Raw genomic sequence first — 14,055 nt, 5'->3', positions numbered from 1 at the left:
GCCCACCTGTGGTTTACAGCGGCTCCTGGGCAGGTAAAGGGCATGCTGGTAAGGCAGAGTTTCCCACTGGGTGGCAGCGTGTCCCATTCTTTGGAGGCCTCCAGAGCCATCAGCAGCCAGGGCACTGTGGTCAGATGCATGAGGGATGGATCCACACAGGTAGGGCTGAGCAGGCAATAGCAAAAACTCACCCCCACTTTCTGTTTTACTATCAAAAGCTATGTATCATTTCTCTCATTCTCCTTTCCTTCCTTTCTTGTCCTGCCCTACAGATCCTGTTTGCGGATGGTACAGTCAGCAACAGCCCAGACTCGCTACCGGTCTGTCAGTCATTGCTGGAGCTGCCCACCTTAGACAAAGAGCAAGTCCAAGAGTGGAATCCAGAGGTCAAGGAGACTCTAGAGAAAAGTGGTGAGTCCGTATTGCACCTCTTTCCTGGTTTGACACTTTTTCTTATTGGTCCCAGTTTTTGGCCTCAGGTAAAAGCCTATTTCGACTAAGTGATAAAAGAACATGCCACATCCTTTGCTAGATTTATGAAGATATTTCACTTTTACAAAGACAAATGGATGCCTTGCGGGACTATGAGAGCATATCGTGCTTTGGCTACTGGACACTCAGACATGTGGGCCACAGTTATTTTTTCCACGTCTTTTAGACTGTTTGATGTTTTCATATCACTGGAGTATAACGTGCTGTTATTATAGTATTCCCAGCAGCGTCCGGCCCACTGTCCTGATTCGGAAACATTTCCACCACTAAATGGCCCTAAACCGGGCTGTCAGTCAGTCTAGTCAGTTTGAACATCTATGGACATGTGTCAGCGATTTCTTCAGTGTGGCGTAATCATGATTTAGGGGAGCAGGGTAGAGATACTGAGAGAAAAATGGGAGAAAAAATGGTTAAATGAAAAAAACATGAGTCTCAGCCCTTGGGTAGTTTGTGTTTCATGTACTGAAAGCTCACTCCGGATTAAATAGCCCCCTGGGGATAGCTAATCAGTCTGTTATAGACCTTTGTGATGGTCTTTATATTTGACATATTGATGTGAGGCTTGCATCAGGCAGTGTCCAGATGCCATTCTGGAGTACCCTGTCACTCATCCCCTTTCCGTCTATTTCGCTTGTACCTTTGGCTCGTTTTGCACCCCTTGCTGCCTGGGTAGGCTGCAGTGCTAGGCGATATGATATTATCGATAATCAAAGATATGAGACAAGTAACCCAGTCTCTAAATCTGACTGACTAACCAGTGATTATTGACTTTGGGAAATAGGCTTAGGCTATATGCAAAGCAACGTATTATGATTTGACTTTCAGTTCAGCCTTCTACCATATGTTTCCAATGGAGATTTTTTTTAAACATGGCAATTATATTGCCCATTGCAGTAATAGCGTGTCTGACATTCTTGTAAGTTGTGAAGTTCAGCATTGTCACATCACCAGCTTCTAAATACCTGTCAAGAACCAGAATGCCAGCATTCAAGTGCAACTTCCTGGTTGGAATTCCATCTTATGTGAATGGTTGAACAAGACACGTATTTACCACTGTTAATTCCCTTTCAAGATAATGAAATTGACAGCACTCTCAATAGCCTAGCCATAAATACCTTCTTCGTGGCTATTTATGAGAGGGAGTGGTCTTCACAGGCGATAGCCAAAACTTTAAATAAAAAAATAAAGAACCATTAACATTTTTGGATGAAGTAGGCTAGGCTATTAATTAGTTATAAAAGCTTGTCATTTGAGGTGTGCAGACCATCTCATATCGAAAAATAAAATGCAGTGTCTCATATTGATCTGGTAAATTACGTGAGTTGTCTTGTATTTTCATGCACATTTCTACAAAAGGACATGGAAGGAGGAAAAAAATAATGTTAAACATTAAAATGATGAATCTTTTTGCAAAACTTTTGTTTAAAGCAATACACTATGGGGGACAGTGCATACCATTTAATTTTTATATGATGTATTTTCATACATATTTGTAAAATATCACCCTGTGTACATTCAAGGTACAAAGGGTAAAATAATATAGCTGAATTTTTGCAGAGCCGGGGGGTAGTACAGCAGCAGGTCCATTGTTCCATTTTCCTAGTGTCATCCCTGCCTCCAACCCAACCAAGCTCTCACTCTGATTGTAGATAGATCAAATGGCCCGTAGTACCCCAAACTCCGGAGGCATCTCCCACAGAACCTCCCGAGTCCCTAAAACACATGTTAATGTCTCGCCCTACCTATCACTCTCTTCCTCACTCTGCCGTGTTCCTCCCTGTCTTATCCATCTGTCTCTCACTCTGCCTAGTTCCTTCCTGTCTCACGCTACCTACTTATCTCTCTCGCTCTCTCTGTCGGAGTGACTGCTGGGAGTGGGCAGGGTGTGTGAGAGAGTACGTGGTAGCCACTTGTGGCTAATGCAAAAGTTCCATGTGATCTTTCTAACTTTTGGTTTCGGTTTCTTTCTATATTCCGGAGATTGGTGAGTTTCTATGCGCTGCACGATTGTATGTTTATTATTTTAATATGATGGCGTCCCGCTGTGATGGGCGCAAGTCAGGGTTTTCGCTGCGGCACGGGATCAGGTGTGAGACTGATCCCGAGGTAACTGTGGAGGACGTCTTATTAGGTGTAGGGGAGCAGGTGGAATGTGACAGTATTGTATCGGCGTCGCGTATGAATAAAGCAGTTGTGGTATTTCTGAGGGACATGATTTTGGTCGATCGGTTAATGGAGAATGGAATCACAGTGCAGGGTGGTTATGTTGATACCACTGGTATCACCGACTGTAAAAGTTGCGGTTTTGAATGTGCCGCCTTTTGTCCCTGGCACGGGAGCTTTCTCGTTTTGCCAGAATCTTCAGAGATTTTTGGAAACTTCCTTTAAACTGTAGGTCTACGGCGTTGAAACATGTGTCTTTTAGGAGGCAAGTGATTATGATTCTGAACGATTCTGCATTAGACATTTCTTTCAGGTACTCTGTGAGGGTAGGTCATATATGTTATATGCCAGTACAGGCAGTCTACAATGTTTTGAGTGTGGAGACATTGGCCATAAGAGGCTGTCTTGTCTGCACAAGAATTGGTAGTGGAGAGCTCAGATGGTTCAAATGGAACAGGGACCTGCAGGGCAGGCCGTCAACCCTCCTACTTCTTCTGAGGAAAGAAGGTCAAGTGAGACCGGTGATGGAGTGAGCACCTGTACTGCTGCTGGAGAGACTGAGGATGGTGATGAGCCAGCTGTAAATGTAGAGCCAGTTGTTGTATTAGCCGAATCAGATCGGTGACAGGTCGGGGGACACTGTATGTGATGGGAGTTTTGTATCGGACGTTGCTGCCAAGACTGCATGCGATGATGTCAGCCTCTCAGACATCTTGGAAGTCGCTTCGCAGGTGGGGGATGATCAGCAGCTATATTCCTTGCAAGAAGTTAATGATTTTTTGTATGAGAGCTATGGGAAGTCAGTGCAACTTTCAGATTTTTTCCGGAACGTTCAGGAATTTTTGGATTCAGTTTCCAGAAGACGGCTAGTTACGAGGAGTTGTCAATGCAAAAAGGGTAAAGATTGAGAAAATTTGTTGCCAAGTTGCAGCACAGCGGTGGGTCTGGTTTGCGCAAATAACGTAAGTTTCTCACCAATCTGTTTCTCTTTACATCTTCCATGGAGAAGTTGGTCATAGGGTCTTTAAACATAAATGATGGGAGAGATAAGGACATTGAGCGAGGCTGGCTGAATTTGTGGAGCTACATAAGATAGATGTGCTGTTTTTACAGGAATCTCATAGCAATAGGGACATTGAGGTGGATTTTCGGTTATGGTGGAAGGGTGAGAGTTTTTTGAGCCATGGCACTCGTGAGTGCTGGAGTTGCCATTTTATTTTCAGAGAGGATGAGGTTAAGAAGTGTGAAAATGTGGGAGGTGGAGCACGGCAGATTGCTGCTGGTTGAGGCTACAACTGGAGGGAATGCCTTTTTATTTGTGAACGTTGATGCACCAACTTGTGGGACTGATCGACTACAATTTTCAAGAGTTGGATGCTGCTCTGCAACAGTATGGTTGTGATGTTTATGTTGTGGTCCAGGGTAACTGGAACTGATTTTATGTTAGATAGGACTGGGGAGGAGCCTTAAATGGTGTCTGGGGTGGTTTTGCGTTGGGTGGTGCAGCAGCGGGGCTTGATAGATGTGTGGCAGGAGAAGCATGATGGGGTGGCACAATTCACCTGGGTAAAAGTATCAGCTGGCAGGGTTAGTGCCGCTAGGCTAGACAGGATTTATGTGTCAAAGTTTGGACGGAATAAAGTTCTAACGGCACGTATAACTCCATGTGCTTTCTCTGATCACCACTTGTTGTTAGTTGTTTCACTTTTGACAAAGACCTCTTCACCGAGGTGATACTGGCGCTTTGACACCAGGTTGCTGCTGGATGTGTGTTTTTCTAGGGGCTTTAATGAGTTCTGGAGGAGGTGGAGGAAGAAAGAAAAGAAAAGATGTGTTTTTGGGATTTAGCATCCTGATGGGATGTGGGTAAAGTTCAGAGTAGGGTGTTTTGCCAGCAGTATGCTGCTCAGTCGAAGGCAGTGGATAGCAGTGTTCTTCAGGATCTGGAGAGAGATGTTTCCTTATTTGAGAAGGATTTCGTTGCTGGTGCTGCCGATGACACTGTGGGAGTATTGCAAAGAAAGAAGACCTTCGGCGTCCAGATGGGTCATTAACTGCGGCACCGGTGGAAATGCAGCGGATGGCCGTGGACTATTATACGGAGCTTTTTGGTGGAGAAAAGTTTGATCTGTCTATCATGGAGGTGCTGTTGATAGGATTGACCAGCTTGGGAACAGCGCAGAGGTAGACCCTGGATTTGGACTTTTGGCTCCATGAACTGACGTCAGAGGTTCAGCGTTTGTTGCTTGGGAAGGTGCCGGGCATCAATGGCCTGCCAGCAGAATTTTACAAACATTTCTGAGATTTATTGGGTCCAGATCTTTGAGATTTCTAACTGGACTCTAAGGGCCGGAAGGCTGCCGACTAGCTGCATGACAGCTGTGCTGACTCTCCTCCCAAAGAAGGGGGATTTGGGATTGTTGTCGAACTGGCGGCACGTTGTCCTTGTCCTTGATGTACACTGACTATAAAATCCTGTCAAATTGTCTTTCTAATAGGTTGGCATGCTGCATAGGCGACTTGGTGCATCTTGCTCAGGCCTATTGTGTTTCTAGGCACACTGTAAAGTCTTTTTTTTTTTTATGCATGATGTGATGGCTCTGTGTAGCATAGATTCACTTGACTTGATGGTTATTCCCATTGATTAGGAACAAAGCTTTTGATAGAGTATGTCATGGGTACCTTTTTCCACTCTTGATTTTCCTGTTATGGATAAGGCTCTTATATGTTGATGCATCTGTGATGCTTAAGCTAGGGTCTGGGCTGAGCTGTCCCATAAAAGTGTGGAGGGGTATATGGCAGAGCTGCCCGTTGTCTGGACAACTATACCATTTAGCCATCGAGCCCTTGCTGTGTCAGCTGAGGGCTGAGATGCAGGGGCTACCGGGCCTAGGGCACATAATTTTGTCTGTTTATGCTGACGACGTTTCAGTGTTCGTGTGGGGGAAGAGGATGTTCTGGAGCTTACTCACGGTTTGGAGCTGTATGAGAAGGCATCTTCGGCACGTGCTAATTAAGGAATAAGTGTACGTGTTTTGTGAGTGGTCTGTGGCAGGGATGGGTACCGCCAAAGTTGCCGGGTTAGGACGGGTATGAAATATCTTGATGTGCATTTCGGATCAGAAGACTTCATCAGTAAGAATTGGGAGGCTGCTGCTGGAAGACGTGTGTGCCATATGTCCTACAGGGTCTTTTTTTTTTTTTTTTGGTCCGGTCAACATTGGACCCATTCCTCGGTGCTTTATCTACCAGTGGGGGAAGGAGGTCAGGGACTTGTTGACACTGCTGGCCATATTGCTGCTTTCAGACTGAAGAGGCTCAGAGGTTGTTGTATGGTGAATGGTTATTGTGGACTGACATGAATGTTGCTGCGGCGAGTGGAGGATTTAAAGTATGACAGACATCTGTTTGTACTGGACCTGGAAAATGTGGACATATCAGCAACCACCAAGTTTTATCAGTCTGTTCTGAAAGTGTGGTCATCCGTGTTGTGAATTGATAGGCTTGGCTCTCTGCCGTGTATCAGCGTGGAGGAGGTGCCCCTGTTTTACAGCCCCCTGATTCAGACTAGTGCACTGGCGTCTGTGTTTTTTCGATGACGCATGGTGGAGGCGGATATTACAAAGCTTTGGCATTTGAGAGAGGTTGGGACTTGGAAGTCTGCTTTAGTCTTGTGTACTGAGATGGGGTTCCGGTCAAGCCGTATCATTCAGTTAATACTTAATACAATTTCCTTGGCTCTGCCTGGAGGGTTTGGAGGACTGTGGAGGATGGAGTGGGGGATCTGAAACCGCTTGTCCCGACCATGCATGTTTCGGCGGCAGTGGAAGGACATCGGGAAAATGATGGTCGTTCCCGCACACACAGAATTTGTGCATGTTGAATTTTTTGGTGGGTCAGGCCAAACTTGCAATTTGCAAATCTCAGAAAAGTAAACTGAGAGGGGCTGGACCGAAGGATGGTCGGGAAAACTCTCCTTCAGAGTGCCGCATCTGAGGGGCCTCTAAAGAAGGCACTTTATGAGCTGAGTGTAAAAATTCTCAACAATGGCTCTCTGACAGGGATGGCAGCTTCTAGGTGGTTGGGCACTTTTGCACCGGGCACTTCTCCCATGGGTTGCTGGAAGACCCTGTACAAACCCCGTATAGAGAAGCGTACAGCTGACCTGCAGTGGAGGGTGGTGCATGGGGCTGTGGCTACGAACCGACATGTTGCGCATATCGATCCATCTGTGGTAGCGGACTGCCCTTTTTGTGGACAAGATGAAACTGTGGTGCATCTTTTTTTCAGGTGTGAAAGGCTTGGGACCATGTTTGTGCAGCTGAAGGCATGGTCTGGTGGGTTTGGGTCAGATATCTCCGACATCATTTTTATTTATGGTTCAAAATATAAGGCACGCGAGAGCCAATTTGTACATGTTGAATTTTTTGGTGGGTCAGGCCAAACTTGCAATTTGCAAATCTCAGAAAAGTAAACTGAGAGCGGCTGGACCGACGGATGCTAAGTCTATACTGGTAGGTCTGGTAGCAATGCGCCTCAGGGTTGAGTATATATAGTCTTTGCTGACCCATACCCTGCAGGAGTTCTCCACAGTGTGCGGTAATGCAGAGTGTTGTGTGAACTCTGCGATGATCAAAACCTAGTGTTTAAAGTGTGACATGCATGGTATATTTTGTGGACGTGTGTGCGGAAATTTTGTTCTATTTTATTTAATTTGTATTATTTATTTATTTAAACAAGGCTTAATCGTGCATTTGTGTTAATAAATTTTTGTTAATAGATTTTAAAAGTCAAAAGTCTCTCCTGTTTCTTCCTGTCTCATGCTACCCGTCTCACTCTGCCTAATTATCTCTACCTTCTCTTCCTCCTGCTCACCCAAATTATTCTTTCGCTAGTGGTCCAGCTCCTCTGTGGAACTGACCTGTGATTGGTTATTTCCACAGGCAAGTTGCATTCGAGGCACAGTACAGGGCCAGAGTCTGTTGTGCTGGCAGATGTGGGCCAGAATGGCAGGGAGGGTGACGAGCAAACTGTGCTGCAGCAGGGAGGAACCTGGGTCACCACCACACCATGTGGGTTCCGTGTGGCTACTGTGAATGCACAGCCGTTGGATGCTCAGTCAGTGCTGGCATGCAAAGCCATGGACCCAGCCAGCGGGGCAGTGAGTATCCCACCTCTCACCAACCCATTAAACTGTTACATGTACTCACATGATGGAATGGATGTTTGTTCTGTTTTGGCCATAGTCTTAACATTAAAACCACTGACAGGTAAAGTGGAAGACATTGGCCAGGCATTACAGTGCCACCTGTCATATGGTATATATACAGTATACTAGGCAAGATCATTGTTGTGACTATTGAATTAATCAAACTTGTTACTAGTTTGTCTTTTTCAAGCATTATGGTTCTTTCCAATGCATCAAGGCTTTTCAAATTATGCCCAAAATGAAGCATTCATTTAATTCATTCATTCATTTGAGGCTTTGGATTCATTCAAGCAGAACCACTGATGGCCATTTTCTGCCATAAGTCTAATATACAATCATGTGAAAAAGAAAGTACATCCTATTTTAGTTCTATGGTTTTATATATCAAGACATAATAAAAATCATCTGGTCCTTACCAGGTTGTAAAATGTTTGAAATCTAAAATGGAGAAGCCACATGCAGAAAAACTACGAAAAAGTATGATGTGATAGCTTGTAGAACCACCTTCAGCAGCAATAAATTTGAAGTAATCATTTTCTGTATGACTTCATCAGTCTCTCACATTGCTGTGGTGGAATTCTGGCCCACTGTTCTTTACAACATTGCTTCTGTTCATTGAAATTTGTGGCAATTTCTTTATGCACAGCTCTGTTAAGGTCCTGCCACCACATTTCCATCAGGTTAAGGTCTGGACTTTGGGTTATTGCGCACCTTGATTCTTTTCTTTTTTAACATTCTGTTGCAAATTTACTGGTGTGCTTGGCATCATTGTCCTGTTGCCTGACCCAGTTTTGGCCAAGCATTAGCTGATGGTCTCACATTTCACTCTACAGTACCTTGGTATACAGAGGAATTCAGGGTCGACTAAATGACTATAGCAAGCCCAAATCATAACCCCTCCACCATCATGCTTGACAGTTAGCAGTGAGGTGTTTTTGCTCATGTGCTTTGGTTTTCGCCAAACGTGGCACTGTGCATTGTGGCCAAACATCTCCACTTTCGCCTCCTCTGTCCAAAGAACATTTTTCCAGAAATCTTGTGGTTTGTTCAAGTGCAACTTTGCAAACCTAAGCTGTGCTGCCTAGAGAGAAGAGGCTTTCTTCTGGCAACCGTTCCAAACAAGCTATACTTGTTCAGTCTTTTTCTAATTTCATGAACATGAACTGTCATGAACTTTAACATTTAACATGCTAACTAAGGCCTGTATAGTATGAGTTGTATCTCTTGGGTTTTTTGCCGTTTCTTTGAGCATTGCACGGTTTGACCTTGGAGTGAATTTGCTGGGATATCCACCCCTAGGAAGATTTGGCAGCTGTCTTGTTTTCCTCTTGTAAATAATCTTTCTCACTGTCGAATGATGGACTTCAGTTTGTTTGGAAATGTAAATTTTATAACTCTTCCCGAAATTGCTTCTGTAAAATCATTGCTGATGTCTTTCATCTTTGGCATTGTGGCACACACCTGGATGCTCCAGGTCACCCAAATGCCAAAACCTTTTTACAGAGGTGGTCACACTTGCTGATGATCAGTTAATCAAGTGCATTTGATTAGCAGCACCTGGCTGCTACTTACCCTCTTAATTCCAATGGAAGCAGTACTTAATTTTTCACACACTGCTTCTGCATGTTGGCTTAGTTTTTGTTAAATAAATAATGACATGGTGTAATATGTCAAATGTTGTTGTGTTTACCTCATTTTAAAACCTACTAAGGACCAGATAATTTTTTTAAATTATGTCCTGACACGTAAAACCTTAGATTTGCACTTTCTTTTTCACATAATTCCATATCTGCAGGGGTCAGTTTTAGGATGTCTCACAGATGCCAAAATCCATGGCTGCTCAAATCCCTTGTATAAGATGGCATAGTGTTTGTATATAATCTATGCACATCACAATTGTATCAACTGTGTTACGCACTCCCCGGTCTAGGACAGGGTAGTGAACATGAGTACATGGGACCAATTTACCAAATGTGCAAAGGCAGCCATTAACAAGCCCAAACACCCTACAGGATACGAGAGATTGTATACATATAATCTTTTATTCTGTTTACACCCACATTAATGGCATTTTGTGGAGGAGTAGAAGGCAACGCTAAATCAAAGAAATAAACAAACAATACTTACCCTAGGTCATTTAACTGTCTAATTTCCACACCTAGCTAACTAACCCTTTAAAACTTACAGAGATTGGCACCTGCCTCCTTTACCTAGTGTGAATAGACAGGTTCCATTCTACGGGTGAGTATGTAAGTGCGCGCACAACTAATTTACCCCTCCACTCAACAAATAAACCAAATGGGTATATAACATAATAATAATAAGGTACATCTGACACATTATTTATAAGTATGTATGTATAATAATTACTATGAAAACATCATTATAAATCCCAGCCTCCCAAGATATATCTAAGTTTACAATTCCAAAGTCACATACACCAGTACAAAGGACAATCTCAGCCCAAACAAAGCAAGCCTATCACACGGAAGGACTACAGCGTGAAACTGAACGCCGCTATCTTGCCACGCCAGTAGGCGCCTGTTGAAAGTATATTTGAGTGTTTGTGTGCTAGTACGGTTACGTGGGTGGTTGTTGTTTAATTTTCTACTTTTATTCTTCTCGGTCTACATGAGTACTACATAGACAGTGCGAGTGTTATCAATAGCAGTGGGTGTCGCGCGAGTGTCATTTCTGTCCTGGTGCCTTCGCTACAAACACCCAGGAGGTAATATTATCTAACGTTAGTAGCATTAACTCGGAAGTTGTTCCTGAGCTTTGCTCGGTCACCAGTCAGGGCCGAAAAAATTTTCCAATTTTTTTCCCGTTCTGGCGGTACCCTGCTTTGAGAGGATTTTTGTGGTTTTTCGGCCACCCTAGAGCAACTTAATTAAATTAAACGTGGTTCAGCAGGTGTCACGCTTCGTGATCACGGGCGAGGCGAACGGGCAGGAAGCAGGCGGACAGGCGGAAGTCAGGGTAAACAGGGATTTATTTTAAAGAGCAGGACAGAACAGGATCACGAACATCTACTAACATCAATGACGGACGAGGACCACAGGTAAGACCAGGACTTAAAACAGGACAAGACTAATCAAAGTAATCAGACAGCAGGAGACGATCAGGGAAGTACACGTGGGTAAGCAGGGGGCGTGGCACACACGAGGAGCGGACGAGCCGGGCATGACAGCAGGAAGTTAGTCTTGGGTAGGTAATTGTTCATTTGGGTATTTTAAAGGTTTAATTTCTAAGGTTGTCATCTCTGACCCTATCAGATACTTTTAAGAACTTCTGTTTTAATGCAAGTCTTTAGTGTTTTATTGTACTTGGCATTTTATTATATTAACTATACGTTAATTAAATCAAGTAAAAGTTAAATATGCTATATAAATATACTGGGCTGGGAGTAAAGGATGGTTTCATAGTGAGATAGTTAACTATGGGGCCAGCTCAGTCTTGTGTTTGCAAGATGTTTGCCCTTCTGGATACTTGCGTCCAGTCGGACTTCATCTGCGAGTGATGTAAGTTAATGGATTCACTCATGGTCAAGGTTCGGGACCTCGAGGAGCAACTGGCTCTCATCCAACACAACAATGAGTGAAAGGAGAGAACTAATACACCTTATAGGGAAACTGTGTGTGTATGTCACAAGGATGAAGGGGGAGAATGATGAACAGGTCAGAGAGCTGAGTGAACGTAGGTCATAGACGTACTGTAGAACAGGGCGTATACAGTTCACAGAGGTGGCCCCAGCCGAGGTGGATTCAGTGCTCATGGTGCATATTGGCACCAATGACATAGGAAAGGGCAGGAGGGTTGTTCTGCAGGATAAATTTATGGAAGTCGCGGATAAGCTTAGAAGTATTCTAAGCGTGGTATTCTCTGGAATGCTTCCCGTGCCGCGTGCATGCCAGGCTAAGTTAGCTGAGATAAGGGGATTAAATTAATGGCTAAAATGGTGGTGTAGGAAAGAGGGGTTTAGGTTTATAGGGCACTGGAAGACCTTCTGGAACAGGTGGGACCTGTTCAAGCCGGACGGGTTGCATCTGAACCAGAGGGGAACCAGTGTGTTGGGGAGGCGTATGTGTGGAGTAGTTAAGGAATGTTTAAATTAGGGACTGGGGGGGCAGGAAGGTTAGTTAAGAATTTAGGTGGGGAGAGACGGAAAGCCCCAATAAATATTAAAAGTGGGCACTATAAAAGGCCCACCCTTTGCTGTCTGTACTTAAACGCTAGGAGTATTAGAAAGAAATCCATGATTTAGAGGCTTTAATTTCATCAGACACTTATGGCATTATAGGAAGAACTGAAAAATGGATGAGTGACAATGATGGTTAAGAATATAATATGGATGGTTATACATTGTTCCATAGAGACCGGATAGGCAAGAAAGGAGGTGATGTTGCAGTATACTTAAAAGAAAACTTACTGGCAAGGGAGCTCAATAATAAAAATAAAAAAAATACAGAAGCTGTATGGATAAAACTAGATGCTAAAAACTCAAATGGCCTAATTGTCCAGGTTTGTTATAGAGCACCTAATGTAGCTGCAGAGGAAAGCAGAGTGTTATATGACGATATCAGGATTATGAGTAACAAAAATGATGTGGTTATGGGTGATTTTAATTTACCTGGGATTCGGTGGGACATAGTCTCTGGCTCTTCTGTAAATGAACTTGAGATGGTGGAATTAGTACAGGATTGTTTTTTACTCGGTTTATTAATACCCCTACCAGGGGAGAAGCCCTTCTTGATCTTATTTTCTCTAGTAACCAGGATAGGATTGGAAACTTGGAGGTTTTAGAACCACTGGACAGTAGTGATCACAGCATGGCTAAAGTTGAGATAATTTTAGTGTGCGAAGAGCAAAGTCCAAAACAAAAGTATACAATGTTAGGAAGGCTAACTTTAATGGAATGAGAATGAAACTAGAAACTGTAAACTGGATGAGTGCAAATAGCAAAAGGGTTGAAGAGGCATGGGGATTTTTAAAACGCACATTGTTGCAAGTGCAAGAGAACTTCATACCTGTTTCCAGCTAAACTAAATCTAGGAAACTGCAGCCAAGGTGGTTTACTAAAGAAATTAAAGAAATTAAGAATAAAGTCAGGAGGAAAAGGGCTCTCTTCCACAAATGGAAATTAACTAATGATTTAAAAACTAAGCAGGAGTATCTAAGTCTACAGGTTGAGTTAAAAAACAACATTAGACTCTCTAAGAGGAATGTCGAAAGAAAAATAGCATTGGAGGCTAAGGATGACAATAAAAGTTTCTTTTATTGTCAAAAAGAGCTCTAAAAGCTGAAATCGCTAATTTGCAGGATAGTAAGGGGCTTATAATTGAAAATGAAATTGATATAGTAAATGAGTTTATTGATTATTTTACACGGGTGTTCACAGTAGAGAACATGAGTAACTTACCACCATTTAGTATGAATACAGCGTCGTCTTTGACCAATATATGTATAACTGAGGCTGATGTGGTACTAAGCCTAGCTAAGCTCAAAATAAATAAATCGCTGGGTCCTGATGGCATCTTACCTATAGTTTTAAAAGAGATGAGTGATATTCTTAACCAATCTTTAACTTTAATATTCCAGAAATCATTATCTGCTGGTGTGGTACCTTCTTTTTGTAAGCATGCTAATATAACGCCTATATTCAAAAAAGGGGATAGAAGTAATCCAGCAAACTGTAGGCCAATCAGTTTAAGTAGCATTACTGGAAAAATAATGGAAGCTATAATCCAAGTGAAAATGGTAGATTACCTGGATGCAACTAACATTCTGAGGGATAGCCGACACGGATTTAGGAGAGGTAGATCCTGTTTAACGAATTTACTTGAATTTTTAGAGGAAACTACAAGACAAATTGATCGCAAAAAGGCATACAATGTGATCTACTTAGATTTCCAGAAAGCCTTTGATGTTGTCCCCCACAAACGGCTCTTGCTTAAGCTCAAAGCTGCATGGAGTTTAGGAACTGTAGCAGCTTGGATCGAAAACTGGTTAACAGACAGGAAGCAGCAGGTAGTTATTAGAGGCACAATGTCACAGTGGGCCTGCGTTCATAGTGGGGTACCGCAGGGTTCAATTTTAGGACCACTGTTATTCCTAATTTACATTAATGATATTGACACCAATACATACAGCAAACTGGTTAAATTTGCAGACGACACCAAGGTGGGTGGTGT

The 14,055-nt window shown here is 43.1% G+C and overlaps 1 protein-coding gene across 6 annotated transcripts in view; it reads left to right on the top strand.

Moving 5' to 3' along the window:
• Positions 1-14,055, top strand: part of spag17 (sperm associated antigen 17) — a 55,809-nt gene that overhangs the window by 22,982 nt on the left and 18,772 nt on the right. For all 6 annotated transcript variants that reach the window (XR_007382839.1, XM_048978707.1, XM_048978709.1 and 3 more), the window contains 3 exons: positions 20-159; positions 273-411; positions 7,599-7,816. Coding sequence is in view for 5 of the 6 variants with exons in the window: in XM_048978707.1 (XP_048834664.1) it covers positions 20-159; positions 273-411; positions 7,599-7,816 (497 nt within the window). In the remaining variant the exon portion in view is untranslated. The remainder of the gene's footprint in view (positions 1-19; positions 160-272; positions 412-7,598; positions 7,817-14,055) is intronic.

This window comes from Brienomyrus brachyistius, chromosome 16, assembly GCF_023856365.1.
Source record: "Brienomyrus brachyistius isolate T26 chromosome 16, BBRACH_0.4, whole genome shotgun sequence".
NCBI lineage: Eukaryota > Metazoa > Chordata > Actinopteri > Osteoglossiformes > Mormyridae > Brienomyrus > Brienomyrus brachyistius.
This window is presented reverse-complemented; position numbering and strand designations above follow the sequence as displayed.